Source organism: Malurus melanocephalus, unplaced genomic scaffold, assembly GCF_030028575.1.
Source record: "Malurus melanocephalus ecotype Western Australia unplaced genomic scaffold, MMel_1.1 scaffold_51, whole genome shotgun sequence".
Taxonomy (NCBI): Eukaryota; Metazoa; Chordata; class Aves; order Passeriformes; family Maluridae; genus Malurus; species Malurus melanocephalus.
In genome coordinates, this window is record NW_026623283.1 from 403,548 (window position 1) to 427,184 (window position 23,637).

A 23,637-nucleotide genomic window follows, 5' to 3' on the forward strand; every position below is an offset into this window, starting at 1 on the left:
ACACCTGCTGCCAAGGGCAGGCTATGCAGAAAGCTGCTTTTGGCTCGAAGGTGTCATTTGTTGCTCCCCGGGTGATTGCCAGTAGTTTTGCTAGAATATATTCCAAGTCCCTATCTTCTTCCTGATTCTGGTGTTATTGCAAAAGAAAACAAATACCCCTCCGAGCAGCAGTTTGAACCCACATGGTATGCGTGTGCCAGTCCCAAACTTAATGCCCATGGCTGTTTTTCATACCAACTGTATGAGGATTAAATCTCTTTTTATGGAATCTCCTCTGCTCTGCAGGTGTGGTGGGATGTGTCACTCCTACACAAGGAAGTGTGTTGGTGGGCTCCAGAGGTGATACAGAATGCACTGTGAATTACATATCATTCAGCAGCAGCAATTAGGATGTGTGTTTGCAAATGAGTGAATTGAAGTAGTTTTGTGGCTAAAATCTGGATTTTGCTGAAGTACCAGTATTTGCTAACCACAGTCTTGAACCATTAATGGGGACATTGATCCTTCAGTGAGGGAATGATTCCTGGCCTGTCCTTGATAACCTCCCTACTTCATATCTGGAACTGTTTGCAGCTTAAAACAGAAGGCAGATTTTATCAGATGAGTCCTTTCTCTTCCCCTTTTAAATCCCTGTTGGAGCTCATTTCTTCCATACCCTGACAAGAAACTGGAGGGCTAGGGCCAGCTGGAGGATGTTCAAGGTGACTTACCAGTGTGAAAGATGAATAGAAACCAGTGATCCCACTTCTTAAACTAAAAAACAAAAGTTGGGGTGAGGCTGAGTGCTTTGGAAAATTATGTTAGTAAAGTACAGATGCGTTTGAATATAAATGTAACTGATTTTCCATTTCTTTCTCCCTCCAAGCTGCCATGGGGCTCACTCTCTCAGGGTGCTGGTAGCCAAATGGAAAGACTGAATGGAGAGAGATCCTGGAAKGGGGCCACTTGAATTTTGTTCAGAAAGACATTTATCTGTCAGCTGCAATCTTTTGTACTTTCCTCAGGCAGATTTCCCAACAGTTTGGTCAAATATTGAGCAGGAATAATTGAACTGGACACACTAACTCTAGTATATGGGCTCACAGGTATGCTGCAAATCAAATGAGTTTGTGCAAAAAAATTAGCAGAATGTTCTGCTGGCTAGGAATTGAAAATACACGGAGGGAAGCTTTAGTGATATCCTCTTAGATGAGAGATTTTGTTAGTTTATASTTCAGTGAAATATATTTTCCAGTGTCAAAATAGATAACTTATATCAGTAATAAAARAATAACATTGTTTTTTCCAGCATGAAAGTAATCCCAGCAGAGATACACACACTGTACCATGCTAATACAATTCTACTTTAATACAAAGTAGAAATTTAATGTCATTCCTGAGATGTTACTATTGCATTATCAAAAATGAATTTCAGCAAGAGCAAAATGACTGATGTTCCAAACAGTATTATGAAAATTTGCACAATGTCTTATAGACTGCAATAATAATGTAAAGCTTACTTTTAATTATTTGTTGTGGGTTGTTGGGTTTGTTTGTTTTTTTAATAATTGTTCTGTGTGGTTAGTTTTTATTATTCTTATATAAGCATTTCTTTCATAGTATTCTTATTTTCTAACAGAACAGTGATTTGGTGGTTGTCTTATTTGGGTTTGGTTTGTGGTTTGTCTTTTTTTCCCAAATGCATATTGCATCATTTTATGTTGAGTGGGTGGTGTCAATCCTATTTAGAGGAGGAGAGACTGGGAATGCCCTGGTGAATTCAGGCTGTGTTAGGGAGTAAATGTTTCTTTAAACACTGCTTGTTGTTTTCACTGTAGGTGAGGAAATGCACCCCTCATGACTGGGAAGAAAAGAGATACAATTTGATTTCCTAYCTGTCCCCATTCTTTACTCTCAAAGCAGATGAACGCCTCCCTGGGGGTTGTCTCCTCCCTCTGCAAAGGCTTTGCCCTTGTTTTATGGTGGCTGGGAGAGCAGCAGCAGTGATGGCTCAGTGTGACCCTTGAGTGCTGCTGGAAGGAGGCACCAGGCACAGTGTGGCACACAATTCCCTTCTCTCCAGTGGCATGGGARCCGTTCAAACGGAGAGAGTGATAGCAGTAGTGTTTCTGCAGCTCCCTGGGCACAGACACTCTCTGCCAGGCCTGTTTGCCTCTGCTCTGCASCTGCCCAGGCTGTGAGATGGGCTTTGACAAACTGCTGGCATGGGAACAGCTTGGCTCGGTGGTCTCATCCTCTGCCATGTGACAGGACAGTGGATGAAGTTACTTCATGTCGAGAGAAATAGCATGACACTTACCTCTTTTATTCTTGCTTATGGTATCAGAACCTGTCTTTGCTTCGTTTTCAGAATATTTTTCTACAAAACCCCAGGAGGTCCATACTTACCTGTTAATGCTTTTTACTTTGCTCTCACAATTGCTAAATTTTAAGTAAGGTAAACTAATTATGTGGTTCATAAAGCAGATCCTGGAATAGGAGGCARTGGGGATGCAGAGCAGCATTGGGGCAGAAGAGAGAGGGGTGAGGACTAGCTGCATTGCAGGAGCCTCTCAAATTATGGCTTAAAGCAAACACTGTTTTATGCCCCTCCAGAGAAGCCTTTTAAACTGTGGAAGTTAGGTATTGGGGTGGCCACAGGAGGAATTAATCACATAAAGGAAAGTTTAACCTTCTTCAGTTAGTCACAATTATTGATTATGGTTTTCTAAAAGAGCATCAAATGTTTTGGGATGGAAAGCTAGCTGTGAAACCAGATTTCTGAAACTTCTTTTCTCTGCCAGGGGACTACTGATAGGCTGTGATTTGATTGTACTCTGTTTAACCTGTGAACAACAGAAATGAAAGGACCAGAATCTTAGTTCTCTCTTTTTTTTCTTAACATTATTTTAGTTTAGGAAGGTGGCGGTTTGGTCACCTTTTAATCTTTCAGAGAGATCATTGCATCTTTAAGGGAAAAACCCCTTCAAACTGCAAAAGCCATTAGAAGCTCTGGTGACTGTACCAAGCAGGTGGTGAAGCATTATGCAACTCTTTTTCTTCACTGGCAAAACTATGCTTGTTGTCTTTGTGGTACAGATGTAGCAGCTTGTGAACAAAGATTCCAAGGTGCCTTTCCAGGTCTGTGTGAGAGTGAATGTTATCTATGAAATCAGGGCATTGCTGTTCCTGTTCCTTGTTCCCCAGTGTTGGATGTTCAACTCTGCAATACAGCCAGCCATCTGCCATAGGGGCTTARTCATGTTATTATYAMAATAAATAATAAATAAAATTATAWTAATGATAAATAATAAATAAARTTATAATAAACCTCTTTCATCAAACCTCTTAAGAGAGAAGATCCTGCTTTAAACACATGGTGCTGAACTGGGCTGGCTGAACTTGACCCTGGGTGTCTTAGCCAATGCATGACCAACAGAGACATCTGAAGTAAACTAGTGAAAAAGCAGTGAGAAAAGAAATATTTTATACCAAAGTCCTTTCTTGCACATACTAATATGTGTTTGCTGTGGAGCTGGCTTTGTTTTAGGTTAGTTATTTTTTATGTAGGTGGTTGGTTTTGTTTGTTTGTTTGTTTGTTTGTTTGTTTGTTTTTTAACTCTAATATTCAACATTTAAGGCTCAGGCCTGGGAATTCCTCTATATAGGGATGATATCAGAGGCTCAGTCAAGAATGGATGAGCACAAGGAAAGAAAAGTGGGTATCTAGGGAAGACAGAAGTTGTCTTCTTTTAAAACGGGGACACACGTGCCAGGTGAAAAGTCTGACTTCTGTATAATCCCTGTGCTTCAAAGCCCAATAGCTAATGATATCGTAGGCTCATGAAAGATGAATCCAGATTAAACAAGTAAAAGGGGTTTTTTTAAAATCATTTTACCAGCTCTTCACTAGCAATACTGATTTAAACAAGTGTGTGCAAGAACACACTATTTTAAAAGAAAATATTGTGTACTAATCTGGAATCTCCAGCACATCTGGCAAATAAGGTAGCCTGAGATTGGTAAAGTGATTCAAGTCACATTTGAACACCCTGTCTGCTAATATTTTCTGTTCCTGATAATGAAGTGTTTAGTATGGACAGAGCTTGTAAATTAAATAGAATATTGATGTTCTTTTTGGCCAGCACTTGGCTGATTTAAATAAGGATGTATTAGATATATTTAGGACATTTTTATAAGCTATATTTCTCTGGAAAATTTAACAGGTGATAATTTCCAATTATCTAGCAACATTGAAATGGAACACTTTTATAGTACTTCTCACAGCTGCTGTATAGTTCTTGGGGTTCTTTTCCACTGAACAATTTTGAGAGCAAAGAGCAGCAGATACAATATGTAATGTATTACCATTTGAACAAGGCTGTGTCTTGGGGTTTTGCTTGTTTGTTTCACAGGGAATGTGTTCTAAAAGAAGACTTTCAGAATAAGCTCAGGTGTGCTAAATCTAAGGTTTTGTTTATTGAGTGCACAGGTTTCARCTACAAGGGGGAATTGGCCCCAAAGAAGAAGCCACTATTTCTGGTCAATAATAATGAAGTGATTTGGCTCATGCTCAAGGGATGGCAAAATGCTTCCACATTAGCATGAATTTAAAAGGGGATATAATACAGTTAGATAGGAGGTAATTTAAACAAAACAAAGAATTCATACCTGGTTTGCAKGAGGTCACTTCTGAACCGCAGACTTCAGTATTTGCTAAAGTCCAGCCTCTCTTCTTCAAAAGGAAAAATATTGACAAAATGAGAAGGACAAGTTCTTTCATTTTGCACTTTAAAGTCTATTTATCTTCGTAACACATTGAAATTGAGGGCCTGGAGCAGTAACTGTAGCACTTTGATAAAAGTCACGTGCAATGTACTGATTATCTTTGGGACTGGAAACTAGACATGGACAAATCTGCTACTAAAACCAGGTTTTGAATAGTTTGGAACACTGAACAGTCCCAAATTTGGGGGCTGGAGTCCCCACTGAGCCTCTACTTTTCTGTTCACTCTAGACCTTTCTCCCTTTTTGGAGCCTTGGGGAACTGCCATAGTGCTGTTCCAGAGGTAGAGGACAAGAGCTGTTTCTCCTTAATGCAAAGATTTATAAATTAATTACCTTTTTGCAGCCTTGCTGTGAGGAGAGTTGTCACACAGAAGTTTATTCCCCTTGAGAATATACACTCGGTTTTGTACAGTAAATTCTAGATTGCCTCCTACAAATATTTTTACTTGGAAATTTCATGCTTAAGTTCTTTTATGACCTTAATAACGAAAGGTTTTGAAATCAATGCACTTGTTTCTTCATCACTTTTATGAGCTGGGACATTACTGCTATGCCWTCTTCATTCATAATCAGACTTTCCATATAGGTGTTGATTTTTTTCTTTTCAAGGATGACAGCATTGCTTTTGTGCTGGTGTTATGTGAGAGAATTCAGATGTGAAATCCCATTTAGCAGTTTCTAGTCTGGTTTGAAGCTGATTCTGACTGTCCAAATGAGCTTGCTTTGCATGTTGTGATGATTTAACATACTATTTCATCAAAATAGCTAAAAACTTCCAAAAAAAAATATTGTTGGTGCTGACTATTTCTTTTGAAAATGCTGATTTGCACCTTCTGTATTATTTTAAGAATGAAAATATCCTATTTGGTGAAACCATTGTGGTTTTTCTACAATTTTAATGAATACAAATAATTAAGGAAATGTGTTTGAGAATATTATACCATGGATCTAATCTTTTATATCAGGATGCTAGCTAATACTAGCTGACCTTCCTTCTTAACTGTTGGAAAGCCTAGCTAAAAAAAATGCCAAACAAGAATATTATTTCACTTTTAGATTTATTTTGTGTGGGAAGATGGAGATCAAGATTAGTCCTGATGCAGGTAGCTAAAASTCTTCCTAAGAGGACAATACATTGTAATATCCATGTTCATTTTTATCCTTGGAACTGTAGTAAACTGCCAATACTAAGTAATAGCAATGCAAATCCACCACTTCCATGAAACCACTGTGGTTTAGATTGRTGCAAATGCCAGTGWATATRTATTTGCAGCTATTCCAAGTATGARATAAARTAGGTAAGATCAAGTCTTCTTGTAATTTTACATTTTCAGTTTCTTAAAAAAAATTTCCACTGCAGCTGAACTCCCAGATTTGGGCTATGGTAAGACAATRGAAAAGATGTGGGGGTCAGTCAGAAAAAAAGAGAGTGAAACTGTCATAAATTAAATAATGATATTTGGGGGAGGGGAGAAGCCTTTGACAATTTCTCTGGAGGTTGTTTTTAATAGTTTACTGTTACAATTGTTTGCTTTAAAATCCATTGAATATTTATCTGCTAAAAGTAGGATAAATTATCAATACACAAGTCTAGGCAGCATGAACATAATTTTTTATTATTAAGACATTAGAAAATAATTATAATGATCAGTTCTACTTGCATTAGGAAAATGTATTTACCATCCTGATATTTCCTTCTCTGGTTTCTTGCTTGTCCCTTTTTTATGTACTTATTTCCAAACAACTTTTAGACCAAGATTATTCTCTTGAATATTTTAAATAATTTTTCAAGTAGGTGTCAAGGCATACTTTATTCATTCAGAAATTTATGCATTGTAATAGTCTAGTTGTCTTTTAACAAAATTGGAGTTTCTGACTTTTATGAGCTCTGAAATTTCCTTGGTGCACAGAAGTTTTTGTTAGACTGTAATATAAAATGGTTGTGTGGAAATCTATTCAGGGCTCTGAGGAAAGATGTGTGCTTTAGTAGCATGAGAATTAACGTATTTTATGCAATTTAAATAAGTGTGTGATTAATTTTTTTATGAGTTGCCGGCTACTGCAAATCCAATTTAGGCAAACAAAATTTGAAATATAAMTGCATTAGCTGAAAATATTTAATCATGGACATGAATATGAACTTATCATGCTCATTGATTTACACTTGCAGGTTGGTTTGAWTTATTAATGCATATTGTTGAGTGGAAGCAGAAGAGACAGTAGTACTTATCTGGCTGTGATGAGGAGCATAGAGTTGCTGGTYGCCAGCTGCAGGAGGAAATTATTTCCTCTTTGCTGTTTTAGCACAGATGACCATCCTTTTCCAAATATTGCCTCCCTGCCTGCCCCACATCCTTCTCTTTCTGGGGTAGGGAGCAGTGATTTCATGAAGGCTGTTATAGCTGATGCAATGCCAGATAAAGAAAAAAAAAAAAAGGTTTTTTTTTTTTTTTTTTAATCTTTACAGTCTGATCCTTTGTGCAAATGTAGCTGTATAATGTTAATAAAGATTTTTTTTTTGGCAGGTTTTTTTTTTTCCATATAGGAAGAGACTCAGCTTGTTACTAAAGCTTTTCTGATAACAATGCTGACTGGCAATTAAAAATTGCARKYRSWKGCARTTGGGGTATTCCATCATGTTTGTAGCTGTTTATTTTCTTTCTGTCAGAAATCAATACTGCAGCAACGGAAAACAGGAAATGAAGAAATATCAAGTCGCATTCAAAGCTTGAATGGAGGTTACATGGAATTATTAAACAATATGATTTTAAAACTTCTGAAATAAAATCACTGTTAAGGCCTCTCCTTTTCACTTGATAACCAGGTAATGGATGCAGAAAAAGCTAGCTGCRCACTCTTGAATTTACTTCAGCTTCAATTATATCTCMTTGTAGGTGTTTSCTGTAGGTATAGGACCCTGGTAGACARGTTATAGTAAAGTTTTGGTAGTGAGGTGCCTTGTAGCTGCAAAGCAATGAGAGCAGGTGGTGTTTGAAAGGCAGCCCGATGGGAGATGCACTGGGGAGGATCAGACACATGGATTGTGTCTGTAGGGGTTTGGTGTTTGAGACTCTGTGGATCCTTCATCAGCAATCAGAGCTTACAGAGGCAAGGTCTGCAAACCAGGATCCAACCCAACCCTGAATCCAGTGTGTGGCGCTGCAGGAAGGGCTTGTGAATCTCTGGGGAATTCCTGGTATCAGATCAGACTTCAATAAGTTGCAAATATATGGCTGTGGAGAGCTTGTATACCTTCTCACTCTGGAAAAGACATATTTAAGGCCCAGGTGGGACTTCCTGCTTTTGTTTCAGCAGCTCATTTGATTTGTGAGTATCTTAGATTTGACAAATTRTTCTTTAAATACATTGGAAACAAGTAATTTATCAGGGAAAATAGTCAGGATTAATATTACGCACTTCAGTACATTTTTCCTTTTATTTTTTTCCATATGTCTGTGCCCTAATCGGTGGTTTTTTTACTGTTACCTGGTAATAATAAATGTGTGCTCAGGGCAAAAAGAAAAGCTGATTAAATGTTACATTATTRCTTTACCTGTCATTTTTCAAACAGAGAGCCAAAAAAAGGAGAAAATAAAAAGAATAAATTTCTTCCTGATTCTTCCCCCAGTGGCATCAAGCCATGTAGCCTTGTCATGAAAAGGTCACTAAAATTTTAGTAGAAATGATGGCAGCAAGTACTTCATTTTACATTTGAGCTCTTTCCTCCTGGTTTTCCCTGTGACACAGCAGAGGGCTGCTCTCCTTGTGGAGCCTATTACAGAGATGGGTGTAAGGCAGCACAGCGAGTACTGCAGCTTTTGGGTTTGACAGAATGGGAGAATGACAGAAAAGAGGAGACAAAAATCATATCCTAAGTGAGGCTTGTAGGAATATTAAATCTAATGCCTGACAAGATATTACTCCAAACACAGCAGCCTTAAATATGAATCATTATAATGAACTCTGTGTGGAAGTGCTGCTGAAGACAGTCCAGAAACTCACTTCAGTGAAATCACAGTTGCTCCCCTGCTCCTGTCTCTGAGARCAGGTTACTGCTACTATGTTTGCTGGTACTCAAGGTTTTTTGCTTGCGTTTGTGTTTTCTGGTACTTAAGGATTTATTTGTCAAAGGGTTCATCTGTTCTTTTGTTTTTTGGTTTGTTTTTTTTTTTTCACAAAGTGAGCATTAAGATATAAATTTTTGTAGAATTTTCTTTTAAAGTAAGATTTTTGGTATCTGTGTAACAGTTTTGGTAACTGTGTAACAGTTTTTGGCTAAAATTCAGTGATTATGTGGGAAAAATTGTTTCATTTTCCCTGTGTTTCATTTCTGTGTGAATTTCTTAGAGAGGAGTGTTATCTGTGTGGCTTTAGCTCAATATTRAATCAATGCACTGAGAAAAGAGTAGTGTTCCTAATCCATTCTCTCATTGGTTTCTTCCTTGTCTTCCCATATTTAATTGCTTAGTGAATCCTGCCTCTGCTTGGCTGAGATCTCTATGACATTTACAGCTCAAAGCAGAKTGATTAAAGAAGWACAGCATCTTTATAGGAAAGATGTRMTWACCTTACCAAAAGTGCAGTCATTKTACATCWGAGATCCACGATCTGGTCCATATGGGAGCAGGCTGCCAGTTCCTGTGCTGGTGATCCATTTGCCTCAGGACTGCTGGGTACCKGTGTTCTTTGATGTGGATAGTTTAAAAATCATGGTTTAGGTATGAGACATTTGTAGCTGGTGGATCTTCCTTGGGTACACAGACAATTTTAGAATAGCAATCCTGCAACACCTCAGAGCTCACAAGCCCTCAAGTCTGCAATACCTGAAGAACTTTCACTGACAATGGAGCCTGGGCTGATATCCCTACCCCATCTCCACATTTCTCAAGGTGCAGCCCGTGCCTGCTGACAAGCACTAAGGGATTTGATGTGAGCATTCCACTGAACTCCAGGGGAATTTTTGATAGACACCTTTGCATAAACATAAAGGGGTGTATATATTATATCTGTGTGCATATGGGTTGATTATAGTATGATCAAATCTATAGTTAATCGTTGTTATAATTGTAGGGAACCCTATGGAATTGATCAGGAAATATCAAGTACTCAATGACTAACTGCTGCTAAGCCCTTTTGTGCCCTTATTTTTGCATCTGTATCCTTTGCACCCTTACCCCCTGGAGCATTCCTAGTTTCCATGTAAATCAATTCAAACTGKTTCTAATTTGATCTTCCTTTATATGCTTTAATCTTTGTAGTAAGTARTAGAGTGAACCTTGTCATCAAACTATGTAAAGTTGTGTTTTCACAACTCCATATTAAACCCTGCTTTCACCTATGTCTTTGATAGTGTTTCTTTAGGCAGCCAAACCACTCATAAGAATCAACATATTTTAAATAGTTCATAGCAAGGCCGGTGTCCAACCACAAAGCAGGAAACTATTGTGGAATGGTAGGTGATTTGCTAAACAGAGCTGCAGCTGATAGAGGGGGATGTCTGCAGTGCCCTGTGATTGATAGGGAATAGCAGCTGCAAACAGTCCTGATAACACAGGGGGAAACAAATGGCTGGGAGGGAATAGTCTGAGATGCAGTTAGATCCCCTTGCTAGCAATCTGCAGCTGTACAAAGCCATGGGTTTGTTAAATTTATTTTTGCAGTTTCTGCAGAACAAAGGAGAAAATGAGAGAGCACATAAATACAGATTATGCATTTTGTTGTTGGTAACTGCTATTTTTTAGTAATACTGGGACAAAAATGTGTTGGCTCAATGTATCAAGCCAACCAAGCAATTCTCTGCATATCTACCATTTATTTCACATATGTATTACTACCAGCACTTCAAGTCATTAATTAAGCAGAGTTCTCTTGTGCGTAGATTTTGCTGGCAGGTTAATTATGGTTACCAGGCTACTGAATCAATAAATGAATGAGGRAAACAGATTGAATACCTAGAAAAAGTTGTGTAAAATTAGAAAAGGAACCGAGGGGCTATGCTAAGGCAGTTTAAGGACAGTTGCCACAAATTTGAATTTAAGCAAAAACATGAATTAATTTCAAGATCTGTTTGGAAAAAAAAAATATTTTTTAAATGCTAATTGCATGGAATTATAGAATAAGAATAATTAGGTTATGCTTTTCTTTCCCAGGTATTGGTACTGTTTATAGATGTATTCCCTTTTTATGCACTTATCTTAGTCTGCAAGAGTTGTGTCTGTTCTGTGGAATCTTTTCCCCCACCTGGATTTGCAGGGATATTGAATACGATAATATATTTGCTTCTCTTCTGCAAAAAAAAAAATGCATCTAACTAAGAATTAGTTAGCTCAGAGCCAAGACCTTCCTTTTTGTGTTTGATCTGCTACTCATATCCTGTCTCAGTGACAGGATTTTTTTTATATTCGCCAGTGGGATAAATATAAAGTAAATGATTTCCAATATTTTTGTTGTGCTASAATAAATTTTTTWWAAAAACTAATAATTAGCCCTAAAATTGGTGCCTCARTTCAGTCACTGTAGGGAAATGCTTCACTGGTTACTAGCAGAAAAGGCACCATTTGRAAGGAAGGGCATTGCTCAGAAAGGCTTTTGTTTCTTCATTCTTGTTGCCTGTGAGGAACTTTTAGATGTGATGTCTTGATGTAATACTTCCTTGGCACAGGTGGAGCTGAGGGGTMTTAACTTTTGCCATAATTTCAGACACTGCTGGATTGAATGCATGCTGCTCCAAAYAACTTGGGAAGCAGTTACAGACACTGGCGTTGAGTTCCCCCTTCTGCACAATAAAACTGATGATTTTTTGGTTATGTGTCCATGTCCATGCCCTAGTTCACTGAATGACACTGGAGTTATATGAGAAAGGAATCTAATAGATGGAAAAGGTAGAAATTTGGCAGACGGAGCTATTCCTGAGGAGTGGAGCTTAACGCAGAATATTCAGATTGGAAAGGTGGTACTTTGTGGTGATGCCAAGGGGTGCAGATTCACACACTAAGCTGGGGAACTGCAGGGTACTTGCACCCTTGTCCTCTTAGCATACTCTCCTAATAATTGAAGTATTAAATGATACAGTGGGGCTTTCCAGCTGACTTAGGTGGCCAGGAGCACAGGCCTCCTCTGCTTCCAGTTGTGCTGGTTGAAAAAGCTACAGCTCTCAGTTGCATATCAGAATGTGTTTTTTCCTGGAGGTGTTGGTCCTCCTGACCCACCAGAGCTCAGTGAGCTGCTGCAACAACCTTAGTTTGTCTCAATTCACAGGGTTGACTAAAAGCCCTTAGAAAATGTCTTTGGWGACTTAGTTCTTTCTGATGTACATAAACTAGAATGTACTTCTGTGTGCAGCCTGGCAAATTTGAGAGGTCTGCAATAATGGGATGGTACCCTTTGGGCCAGAAGAGATAGTAAGAGCGAGACCTTTGGTGTTCTGACTGACCACTTAAGTTATTCTTCACTCTATAAGCCCCACCATCCCCTTTGGTCACCCTGGAACGTAACTTGCTTTTGACCCATCTGTGACCCTTAGCACCTTATGCCTCTGTGTCACTTTCCACCTTTCAATTTTTTTTTCCATTCATTTAAATTGAAAACTTCTCAGAAGAATGTGTTTCTGTTTTCAGGATGCCAAGCCAAGCAAAACAAAGCTGAAATCTTGTTCAGGTCCTTTAGTTTCTGYTGAAATAATTAATGAGGTTTCATGTGAGCTGTTGCAAAGTGCCTAGAGACTATTAGATTTGCCTACACAGTTGCCATGGTGCACCCTGGCCAAATAGTTGTTTGTAAAGCAATTTTGTCTCTAATATAAAAGCACTGTATAAAATCAGTTCCTATTATTTTTCATAGAGAATTTTCAATCCAAACCGTAAGCTTAGAATTGCTGACTATCTCCTTAAACACCYCCAGATAATAATGATATATATTCTTCCAGCTAACATATATCATTACTTTTTATCAAGCAAAGCTTAGTTCATAGCTGTAGAAATATTATGATCTACTGGCCTCCAGCCAATCTGTTAATTACCTGCYAGTTCCTTAATGCATCTGGGGCTTTGTTTGATTTCAGTGTAAGTTATTAACTTGCCGGTAAAGGATCAGTGCCTCATAAGTTGTTTCTCTAAATAACTTTACAGTGCTACAGAAGTTTAATTTTTACATTTTTTTTTTCTTATAAATAAGAATAAATATGTGGGGGACAGCTTTAAGTTCCAGTTATATAAGGCAATTCTTTTGATTTGAGAAATCAAATAGTAGTCTCATATCCATGTGAAAAACATCCAAGTGTCTTAGACCTGTTACTTAGGCACCTTCATGTTTTTGGGAGAATCTCAATAGTTTTGTATGTACCAGACTGATTGAAGGCTGATTTGTTTTATAATACTTAGTGTGGTTTGGGTTTTTTGTCATGTTGTTTTAAAATTGCAAGATCAAATGAAGAGATCTTAGACCTGGCTTCAYTTGTGGTAAGACCGTTGACAGAATTTACAATAGTTATGTCTATGTTAAAGTAGTTGAGACAGAAGATAGACTTTCATTTCTTTTTCAGCATCTCGTCTCATTCTCTTTCTTTATTTTCCTTATTTTTAAAAGATATTTTTCCTAAAAAGCCTCAGGCAAGGTCACATGATACTGCACAGTAGCTATTAATAATAGATTGGTGGGAATTCATCACCCACATAAGATAGAATGCCTTATAGATGAGAGCAGCTGTAGAGGTGAAGTCTGCTGTCCCTGTTTGTATAGGCTGGTGAAGCAGGGGGAGAAGTGGATTTCCCACCTAATGTACACCACAAGGAAAGATACAGGTTTGTATCATTACTGAGGGGTGGTTCTGACTGAAAAATGAACACCAAAGGAAAGAGGCTTTAGCTGAAAACTGGATTCTTAGAGGCAAAAAGTGCCTGATCTGGTTGTTTGTCCTTTTTTTTTTCCTTGTTTCTCCTCTTCCCRTCCGTCCCGTCTCCCCCCACCCCCTCCCCGGGCCCTGTGACTTTCAGCCCTTTCAGGATTGCCAGTCAGTCTCTCTGTGCCTGAAAAGGAACACTCTGCCCCGGTGTGGAAGCACAGCTTTTTTAATCCTGTGTGCTATGGTTATCTAACTTATGCATCTCAGAGCAAAACTGATAAAGACTGCTAAAACAAGATGGTCAATTTCAGTCTTTAATAGCTTATCAGGTTTTAAAAGTCTCATGAAAGAGCTGTGTGTTAGTTAAATGATGATTAACAGGGAAGCTTATGAATAAAATATACAAATTTATGTTTGATTTTGTAATAATAGTGTTAGACTTGACTCTTTTCTCTGACTTAAGTCCATATGAACAAAGGGATCACAAGAGAACAGCATGTCTCTGCTTGTTTAAATCAACTGGAATTAGTGGCACATGCCCTTTGTGGTCCCCAAGTTAGGTGAAAGCACTGAAAATTATTGTGGTTTTCTACCAGGATAGTCCAAGATTTAAAGCTAAGACCTAACACACCTACTTTATATCAGAAGATTCAAACAGTCTGTGGAACAATATAGAAACTTTATTAAAGTTCCCATTTTTGTGTCGTAGGAGGGGGAAAAAAGAGAAAAAGGGTATTGTCATGATTAGCTCTTTGTTATTTTTTTTTCCCAGTTGTTTTGCTCTGGCTGGCTGTAGAGCCATAATAGGGAACTTTCTGCCTGGGTGAGAAGATAGTTGTGTTTACAGTGCAAGTTCCCACTTGTGGCAAGGTGGAGGAGCCACCTGTAGATGGAGGGTGGGCCCTTTCAGGTTTGGAATTCTTGCTTGTAGCTTATGCTGGCTGGCATCAGGTTCAGATAGAAATAAGCTATTTGCAAGTACAGGGGCAGTCAGATGAAGATTRGCACTAGTCTGATAAAAAATTTCAAATTTTTGTTTAGAGAAACAGGGAAAGTAGTCAAGTACAGGAAGCTAAAAGCCATACAAGATTATTGCCTATGCCACTATGAACAATAAAGTTTACACAATGCTGTGAGCTGGTTGTGGGTTTTTATAATGCAAATGCCCTGATGTTCTCTTTCTTCCTTGCAGCTGCCCTGAGAGCTTGTGCTGATGGAGGTGCCAATCGTCTCTACCACATGACGGAAGGGAGCCGGGAAAGGTGTGTGAGAAGTACACTTGAAGCCATTGAAATCATCTTTACTGCATGAAAGTAAAATGTGGAGGAGCAGGATCTGTTCAGTTACTTAAGCCTGCTCTGTGCATGGTACTYTAATGAACTGTAGCAGGTAGTATAATATTTTCTCCACATTATCTTAAATTTTTATTCCCAGCTACAATTTTTAAGAACATAGGCAGCCTGAAATACCATTTTCCCTGAAACCCACTGGTCTTTTTTTCTCTTGAAAGCCCTGCTCTCAGTCTGTCTTATTTTRTGTATCCATCAGAGATAGGCCTCTGAAAAAACTTGCTGTGCCCCTAGCAAACGTTGCCTAGAGGAATATCCAATGCCTGTCCCCACAAGTTAAAACTAAGTATATTCTCTTCATTTTTCACATGAGGCCTTAGAGGAAATCTGCTTGTTTTGTGAAATARGATGGGTAGTAAAATACGAAGCCTTCTTTTTGAATTATTTCTCAATTAACATCAGGGCATCATAAATGACCAAAGACAAGTGCAGAGACTGTCTATAAATTTGTACACTAGGTGAGGAAATATGACTGAAAGAATATGTTCTTGTTTTCTGCAATGACATTTGAAATTGAAAAATATCCCAGGTTTCTGCACCAGAAGTGTTGAGCTGGGGTTGTGATGCAAAATACTGCACTCAAGTGTTTTTTCTTATATTTTTTAGTAGAACCATGGAATGCTGTGCAAATTTAGCTTACTAAGGATTCTTTTTGCTTGTCTTTAGGATCTTTGAGCAAGGATTCATAAATAAATAGTTTCATAAAAGCAAATTGATAAAACCAACTCTCAGAGGGAAGGAATGAGGAAGGGATCTGGTAGAACTTACAACCTTATGAACATTTTTATTCATACAGCAAAATCTGTCCATTTATTTTTCATCTCATRGCAGTGTATAATGGAGACATGGGGAAGCTCAGTTTCCTCCTCTCCTTCAAATAAAGACTAGAATAAGACAGGAAGACTGTAGTCTAAAAGTAAAAATTAACTAAAAAGTTCTTAGTTTGAGAAGTTTATCTGAAGTTCTACAGCTGCTAAAACTGAGACTGCAGTCTGGGAAGCACTGCTGTTGTAGAGAATGTTCTATAACATTCTAATTCTCCTTTTCTGGTAGTTGCTCACAGAGCCATGAAAAACTTAAGCAGGTGTCTGAATTCAAGATTGACTTGCAGCAAACAATTCTCTTTGATAATCACGATGCTCTCCAAAGAACAACATTTGAGAGCTTTTGCTTTACCTTCTCTGGTAACCCATTCATCTGTTCTGCATACCTTGATGTTTGTATTAAATAAATATAATTCAGGGGAAAATGGATGATTATAYTTTGACTTAATAGTTCTTTCAATCTTACATTCGTAGCCCTTGGAGTATTCTTTTCCTTTATCTTTCTTCTTCTCATCTTAATTGCTTTGGGTAGGTATATTTTACCTTCAAAGTAGTTCTTTACCAAAAAAAAAAATAAAAAAAAAAATAGAATATGCATAGTTTGGATTTTTGTCTTTAAAGAAATAATTCTGCTAGAAAGACCACTTCTCTGAAGTATTTTTCTTTAAATTCCCTGTCCATTGTTATTAAAGAGCTGTCTGCTCAGACTCTACTGACATGCTAATCATTTTTTAATGCTGTCTTAACCTTCTTTTAAAACTGCCTTATTCAAAGCCCTAATACCTAATGGTGTTGGATCAAAACCTAAAAACTATGGTCCTTTAGTTTTTAGAGAGATATAAATAAAGAATCTGATYGATATTTTGAGCTTGATTCTCAGTGACATTAAAGTTAATGAAGAATCATTTAGAATGGGAATAAATTATAATATTTTGGGAAAAGAACAGCTTTCAATATGGGACAATTGCAGAGGTGTCTTCCTTTGGAAATCAATTCATAYTACAGAATCACAGAACAGGTAAAGTTGGAAGGGACCATAGTGRGTTGAAGTAGCCCTTCTTGTTGTCCTTGACAGCCTCAGCCAGCTTTATTTCCAGATGGGCCTTAACTGTCCTCATCTCATTTATACTTACTTGGCAACCTCTCTATTCATTCAGTGTCCTGACACTGATTCCATTTCCTGCTTACACCTGTGTAATGACAGGAATACCTTGTCCATGCATACAGGCCTCTTTCCCCTTGGCCTGATTTCTTTCTCATTGGGATGCAAAGTTCTTGAACTGGAAGAAGTGATCCTGAAATGTCAACCAGCTCTCTTGGACCCCTATTTCCTGCAGGCCTTGTTCCCATGGGATCCTTCCAAGAAGATTCCCGAAGAGACTAAAGTTAGCTCTTCTGAAGTTCATTATTGCAATCTTATTCACTGCACTGCTTCCTCCTTCCCAGCACTGAGCTCCATAGTCTCATGGTCACTAGAGCCAAAGCTGTCCCCAGCATTCACAGGGTCAAGCAGCACACCCATTCCTTGTGGCATCCTCCACTTCTTGTGTYRGCAAGTARTCATCAGTGCTTTCCASGAACCTCCTGGACTGTTTATGCTTCACTSTGTTGTTTCTCCAGCAGATGTCAGGGTAGTTAAAGTCCCCCACAGGAACCAGCMCCTGTGACTTGGAGGCTGTTTCAAGCTGCCTGAAGAAAGCCTCATCAACCTCCTCCTCCTCCTGCTCAGGTGGCCTGTAGCAAACACCCACAACAGTGTCACCCTTACCAGTCTGTCCTTTTATCCAAACCTGTAAGCCCTCAGCTTACTTGTCATCCTCACCAAGACAGAGCTCAACACATTCCAAGTGTTGCCTCACTCATGGAGGACAACTCCACTATCACACCTTCCTGGTCTGTCTCTCCTAAATAGTGTGTAGCCCTTCATRACAACATTCTGGTCATGGGAGCTATCACACAGTGTCTCCATAATTGCAGCGAGATCTGTGACTGCACAGAGATCTCTGGTTCCTCCTGTTTGTTCTCCATACTGCATGTGTTGGCATACAGGCACTTTATAGAGGTATTTGTTAGTGTCAGTATCCCAGAAGGGGTGCAGAGGGATGACCCTTGAAGAGTGATAATCTTGTCTTGTGGTTATGTCTTTGGGTGCTTGGGCTTAATCATGGTATGCCCTCTTAAGCCCTCCTTTTGCTGCTAATGTGGTTGCTATAGTTCTCCCCTTCCCACACCTTATCTTTGTCAAGCCTAGCTATGCCCCCATCCACCTTCAAATCTTATTTAAAGTTCTCTCAATGAGCCCAGTTAACTTCYTAGCTATGATTCTTTTTCCCCCTCTGTGAGACAGGTGAACCCCATTTGTTGCTAATGGGGTCAGTCTCATATAAACAACACATGATCAAAACCCCCAAAAATATTGCTGCTAACATGAGTCTCAAAGCCAGACCTTCATGATTTTCCAGCCCCARCAATCCCTGCAAGTGGCAGGATAGGAGAGAACACAACTTGTGCTCCAGGTCCCTTGAACAGTTGYTCTAAGGCCCTAAGGTTCTTCGTTGTTGTCCGCAGCCTTCTTGTTGGGAYTTCATCAATATCCTTTCAGAAAACCAGTCATAGGTAATAATCAGTGGGCCATAGCAGATTGTGGAATTTCTTGGTGATATCTCTTATCTGGTCTCCAGGAAGGTAACACATCTCCTGTGGGTTGCGTCCAGTCAGCAGTGAAGTAGTTGGGGCTATTTTGAATGATCCATTTCCAAATTCTAGAAAAATACAACTAAAAAATTACCTCTAGATCCATCCTACTTTCCCTCTGCTTCAAGGTGGAGACAGGGCTATCTGTTCTACTCCTGATACATAACTAGTTATCTGGTTCTTAAAACTCTTCAAGTGAGAGCTCTGTCTGCCTTCCCAGCCCTGCATGCAGCTTACTCTGCTTTGGACTAAAACATGCTGAGCTTGTTTATTGGTCATCTTTTCTTACTGGGCTCTTTTCAGCTAGTTCTAAAGGTGCTGTGGCTGAAACCAGGCAAGATGCTCTGCAGGAGACATCCTCGATGCCAAACAATTCTTTAACTTGCTTTTCAATGTGTTGACCTRTGCTGATGGATGAAAAGCAGCAAARGGTGAWTCAAGARCCCCCTGCCTCCATCTGTTTCCTGTTTTCTCCACTGATGCCTTGACTCACTTTTGTGCTTGACTCATCAAGCCAAGGAAGTATTCACCTTTCTCTCTATAGCACTGCACAGGCTGGCATAGCAATGAGACTTCAGGTCATGAGATAAACATACGTAAGATGTTGTATATCTTCATCTGTGTTTGTGATGTCATTTTTATGATGTTTGGTTGGTTTTCCCATTTTCTCAATAAATCTGAGTTGCAATTACTTTTGTTTAAAAACAAACCAATACAAGAAAACCTTCATTTTTGTAAGAACTAACAAGGAGAAACCATGCTGKTTTTTTTCAATTATGTGTTAAAACAAATTGCCTTCTAGAGGATGAGGGTTAAGAAGAGTAACCAAAAAGTCAGGATAACTTTTCCTTAAAGAGACTGATGCTTGGGAGCCGGTCAGGTGCTTGGGGATACAGGAAAGTGAAAAAGGGCTGAATGCTGGTGCTTTTCTCTTTCTGACWCTACAGTCCAGAAAGGTTATTTTCCTTAGGCTATTCCCACTTAGAAATAAGGATTACTGCTAAACCATTCTCGATTGCTAAACATTTGCAGCTAATCAGAGTTAAAGGTGAATTACTGATCTTTCTGYGATTTTTGCTCTGCCTTATTCTGCCTGCCTTGCCTATCCAATTTTGAATTTTCTCAAATCGTTGAGAAGCACTGCTTTGCACTTCAGCATTAAGCTGTTGCTTATCTGTATCACACTACAGAACTTGTTCCTCAACACTTTCTGATTAAATCTTAAGGCATTGATAAACCTGGGTATCATTAGCTTTGGAGAATACAAAGGTGAAAATGGACAGAAAACTATCAGCATATTGGAGTCTTTAAAACCAATCATTAGTACTTGTGTCGTGGATGCTGTTTTCCAGAGGGATGTCAAATTCATTGTGTACTCAGGTTTTGCAGTRTTAGGAGCATCAGGCTAAAGAGGGGGGGAGTAGTGAGCCCTACAAGAGGAAGGATAACCCAGTCATGAAAAATACTGTCTTTCTGGGGTTCTTCTTAGTATTTCAGACTTACTGTGTGACAATAGTTGGCTTGCCTACAGTCACTGAGAACATCACTTTCACTACCCTTTCAGTTTCTTCCTGTGTCTGTATTAGATGTAAGAGTAAAAATTGGAAAATGATAGCATTTTCTACATATCAAACATACATGAGGTGAGCTCAGGTGATGCATGAAAATGCAGCTGCTGCTGTACAATTCATCTCTGAACTGGGCATGAGTAAAAGCAGCTTCAAGAAGTTCTACAGGAGTATTTAAAGATTAGGAATAAATTTTGTGGACATTTCCAATTGATGCAACTGCTAAATTTCAAATACAGACCACAAAAAAATCGTTTTACAATCAATTTTATCTTTGACAGCCCTGCTGAGGTGCAATTCCACTTTTTGGCTTTAGCTTGCCTAACTTCATCCATCCCCAGACAGAGCTCTGTGCACTCCAGCTGCTCTCTTACAGAATGGGCAACTCTTCTTCACCATCCTCCTCTACTGCCCTTCCTAAAAASCCTGCATCCCCTCATTGCAGCAGTCAATCCATGTTTCTGTGAACAAGCTGCAGTTTTAGCTCTGCAACTGCACAAAAATCTCTCTTTTTCTTACAATCTGTGTGTGTTTTCCAGGGCTTTATTTTGTCTCAAAGTCTGAAAGTTAAGTGGAAGTTTAAACTTTGGATAGGAAGACTAATGTAATATAACTTCCATGAGGAAAAGCAGTCGTATATTTTCTTGTGTGAAAAGTGGAAGGATAACCCATAGTGGAATTTTCTGTATATTTTGRTGGTTTGATGTGCACATTTTAGCATTAGTGAGGGTTAGTAGTGCCTTGGCTACTTCAATTGGCTATTTATAATTTACACTGAATTTGCCAAATCTGAGAACCAGTGCCTTCATTGTCCAGACAATCAAAAGAGAAACAGCTGGACAACAGCTAGCAAACCCCATCTGTAAAAYGAGATCTTCTGTCTTGTTTCCTGAATAACCTTCTATTCATGGAAAAGTGGGTCCCTAATAAGATTATTAGACTGAGAAATTAATATATACTTTGCTGTGTTCCATATTGGATTAGAAATAGGGTACTTATGAAGGTAATTAGCCATTGATGTAGYTTAATGTTGAGTTCAGAGGAATCCTTTGCTTGAACTCTTCAGACTGAGTATTGGTTTTAAGCTATCTTATATTCAGGCAAAATTTAGGGCACTGATGCAGAAAACACTGAATGAGATTTTCTGAGTGTAGAGTTGTACTAGAGGAGTACAATGGTCGTTTCTTGACTTTAAAACCTATTCATTGTATGATTTGGGGAGGATATGAGATAGTTATACATGTGAGATTCTTGCTTTATTCATATTGATATCAGGCTCTACTTCAGTAATGGTTTTAAAAAAATATAGTCTCTAAAGCTGTTAGGACAAAACTAGCACATTTGCTGTTAAGTGGTGAAGAGTTCTTTGATTTGAGGAATAACAGCCCAAAAGGCAAGAAAGTTGAAAGCTCAGGTAAATGGCTTAAGGTGATCTTTTACATCAGACATCTTTGCCTAACTTAAAAACTATAGCAGTGTTTAAAGACAAAAATTAGAACCTTGCATTTATCCTAATAAATTCTGCAGGAGTGTKCCGAAAAATCATCCCTATCCACAATTTCCTCTTTTAGGAAATTCATTACTTGGGATCCTTTTTTAAATCTGTAGAAAACAGCCAGGCACTAACAAATTTAAAGAAACCAAAGCAACTTATCTCTCAATGTTTGAAAAAATGAATCCATTTGAAGTTATATAAGTTTGCTTCAGGTAGTGCAGGTAAGAAATTCTCGAGATACCATAAGATCATGTAGTTTTTTGCCTTTTTCATTTATATCTTCAATTTAATTACTTTCAATTGACTGCATTTTCAAATACATTTATATTCCAGTAGCTGTTAATATAAGTCAATAAGTTAATATAAGTCTAGATTTGTTCCAGAAACAATGAAGAATTGAGGCAGCAAGACATGAAWATCACAAAATATGCATAGTTTCAGTCCTTGATTTAAACCAAAATTAGCTTCCTTTATTGGAAAGCGTTTCCTGGAAGTATTAGGACAATGACATCATTAGATGTATCAGAGTTATTTGGTTGCTGAATCAAATGCTTACAGAAATTATGAGAGTTGGAATCATTGGTCTGTTTTTTCACTGCTARGTTCCTCTTCATAATGAAACAGCTGTATAAGCCAGACCCAGGAGTAGTATTCTTATGAGGTAAAGGAGTTATTTCTATTCACTTAGTCATCATATGCTATAAAGTAAAAATCTAGGAGTTACATASCCATTAGTTCGGATTCACTTGAGAATTTTAGGAGAAGCAAAAGTACTCTTTTGCATATGATAGGAAACAGAGATATATTTTCAGAGAGACACCARCAACTGTGTTTACTTGGAGTTGCTTCTAATTGTATTTACTACATAAACCATAACAGAAAATGGGCAAGGTTTTCTTTATCATTCTCTCAAACTGAAAATCAAATAGCAGATAATAATAAAACATACGGTCTTATAAATATTAACAGTATAGAGTTGAGGTTAAAATTTCTCTTCATGTTGAATTTCTATGGCTTTTGYTGGTCAAGATGGTAATTGTAGAATTACAATAATATTTAGAACTAAAAATTATGGGAGATGACAGTGCTGCCTGTTGTTGTAACCCCTGAAAGTTAAGTCTCTAATAGAAGTTAAGTTTGGTCTTATCATGCCCTTACAGAAGCTGTAAATGTCTGGCTTTTCATCCTTGAGGTACTTGTTTGTACATGGATGTACAAATGCCTTGTTTCTTTTATGTYAGGAGACAGTGGAAGCAAGTTGCTGCCTTAATACAGGACCATACTTTCTTTACAGGTGAAGAGTAGAAAAGAAAAAGCAGTCCTAGCTAGAACCTCTGGATATGATTCGCAAGAGTCAGATGTAGACTTATAAGGTTTTCTCTAGAGCAAGAGTAGAGTACTGTTTACAAGTTAAAATGGAGAGTGGGAAACCAAGACCTTTATTTTGTTCCTTTATTAATTTGCTCAAAGTAAYGCAGTGAGTTACAAAATCATCTCACATTCTCAGTCACCCTTACAATGCAAGCAAGAAGTTCTTAAGAAGTAATAAAATGCTTTCCTCATTCACATGATCTCATCAGTTTCTGATATTTCCTTGTTATAAAGATGAGTCTATCAAAGGGACAGGTATCATTCCTCATGAGATCAGTATTTAATAATGAGTAGAAGGTCCTAGGTGGAAGCAGACTTGATCTCCATGAGTGCTCCAGGGATCTGTGTGCCTTGATATAAATCCACTCATTTTCTTTCCTTTTTTTTTTTTTTCCTTTGGATACCTCGAGACATTCAAAGATGGCATTAGGACWCTGTTATTTCTGTCACATCAACAAACATTAAGTGTGAATCCCTGGTTTTTTTTGGAAATATTCTAATCTTGTTAAGGAGTAGATAAGAAGGACCAGGACTAAAGTCTAGGGAGATGGAGTGATGAGCAAGTACAAAACAGGTGGAGAGTTCAACTTGAGAAACCATGTCTCCTGGCTGCAGGGGAGGTGCTTTGCCCCTAAAACCACTCTGTCCCAGTAAGAGCATCACAAACCAAGTTTAAATTGCCGTCTAGGAAAATAAAGGATCATGATTTGTCCAGAACAGTAGTTCTAGG

The 23,637-nt window shown here is 38.3% G+C and overlaps 1 protein-coding gene across 4 annotated transcripts in view; it reads left to right on the forward strand.

Moving 5' to 3' along the window:
- The window catches only part of TPK1 (thiamin pyrophosphokinase 1), a 289,743-nt gene that overhangs the window by 96,275 nt on the left and 169,831 nt on the right, over positions 1-23,637 (forward strand). For 3 of the 4 annotated variants that reach the window (XM_057365315.1, XM_057365313.1, XM_057365314.1), the window contains one exon: positions 14,799-14,868. In XM_057365315.1, coding sequence (XP_057221298.1) covers positions 14,799-14,868 — 70 coding nt within the window. Of the gene's footprint in view, positions 1-14,798; positions 14,869-23,637 lie in introns of those variants that run through there. The other variant, XM_057365316.1, reaches the window with a different exon arrangement.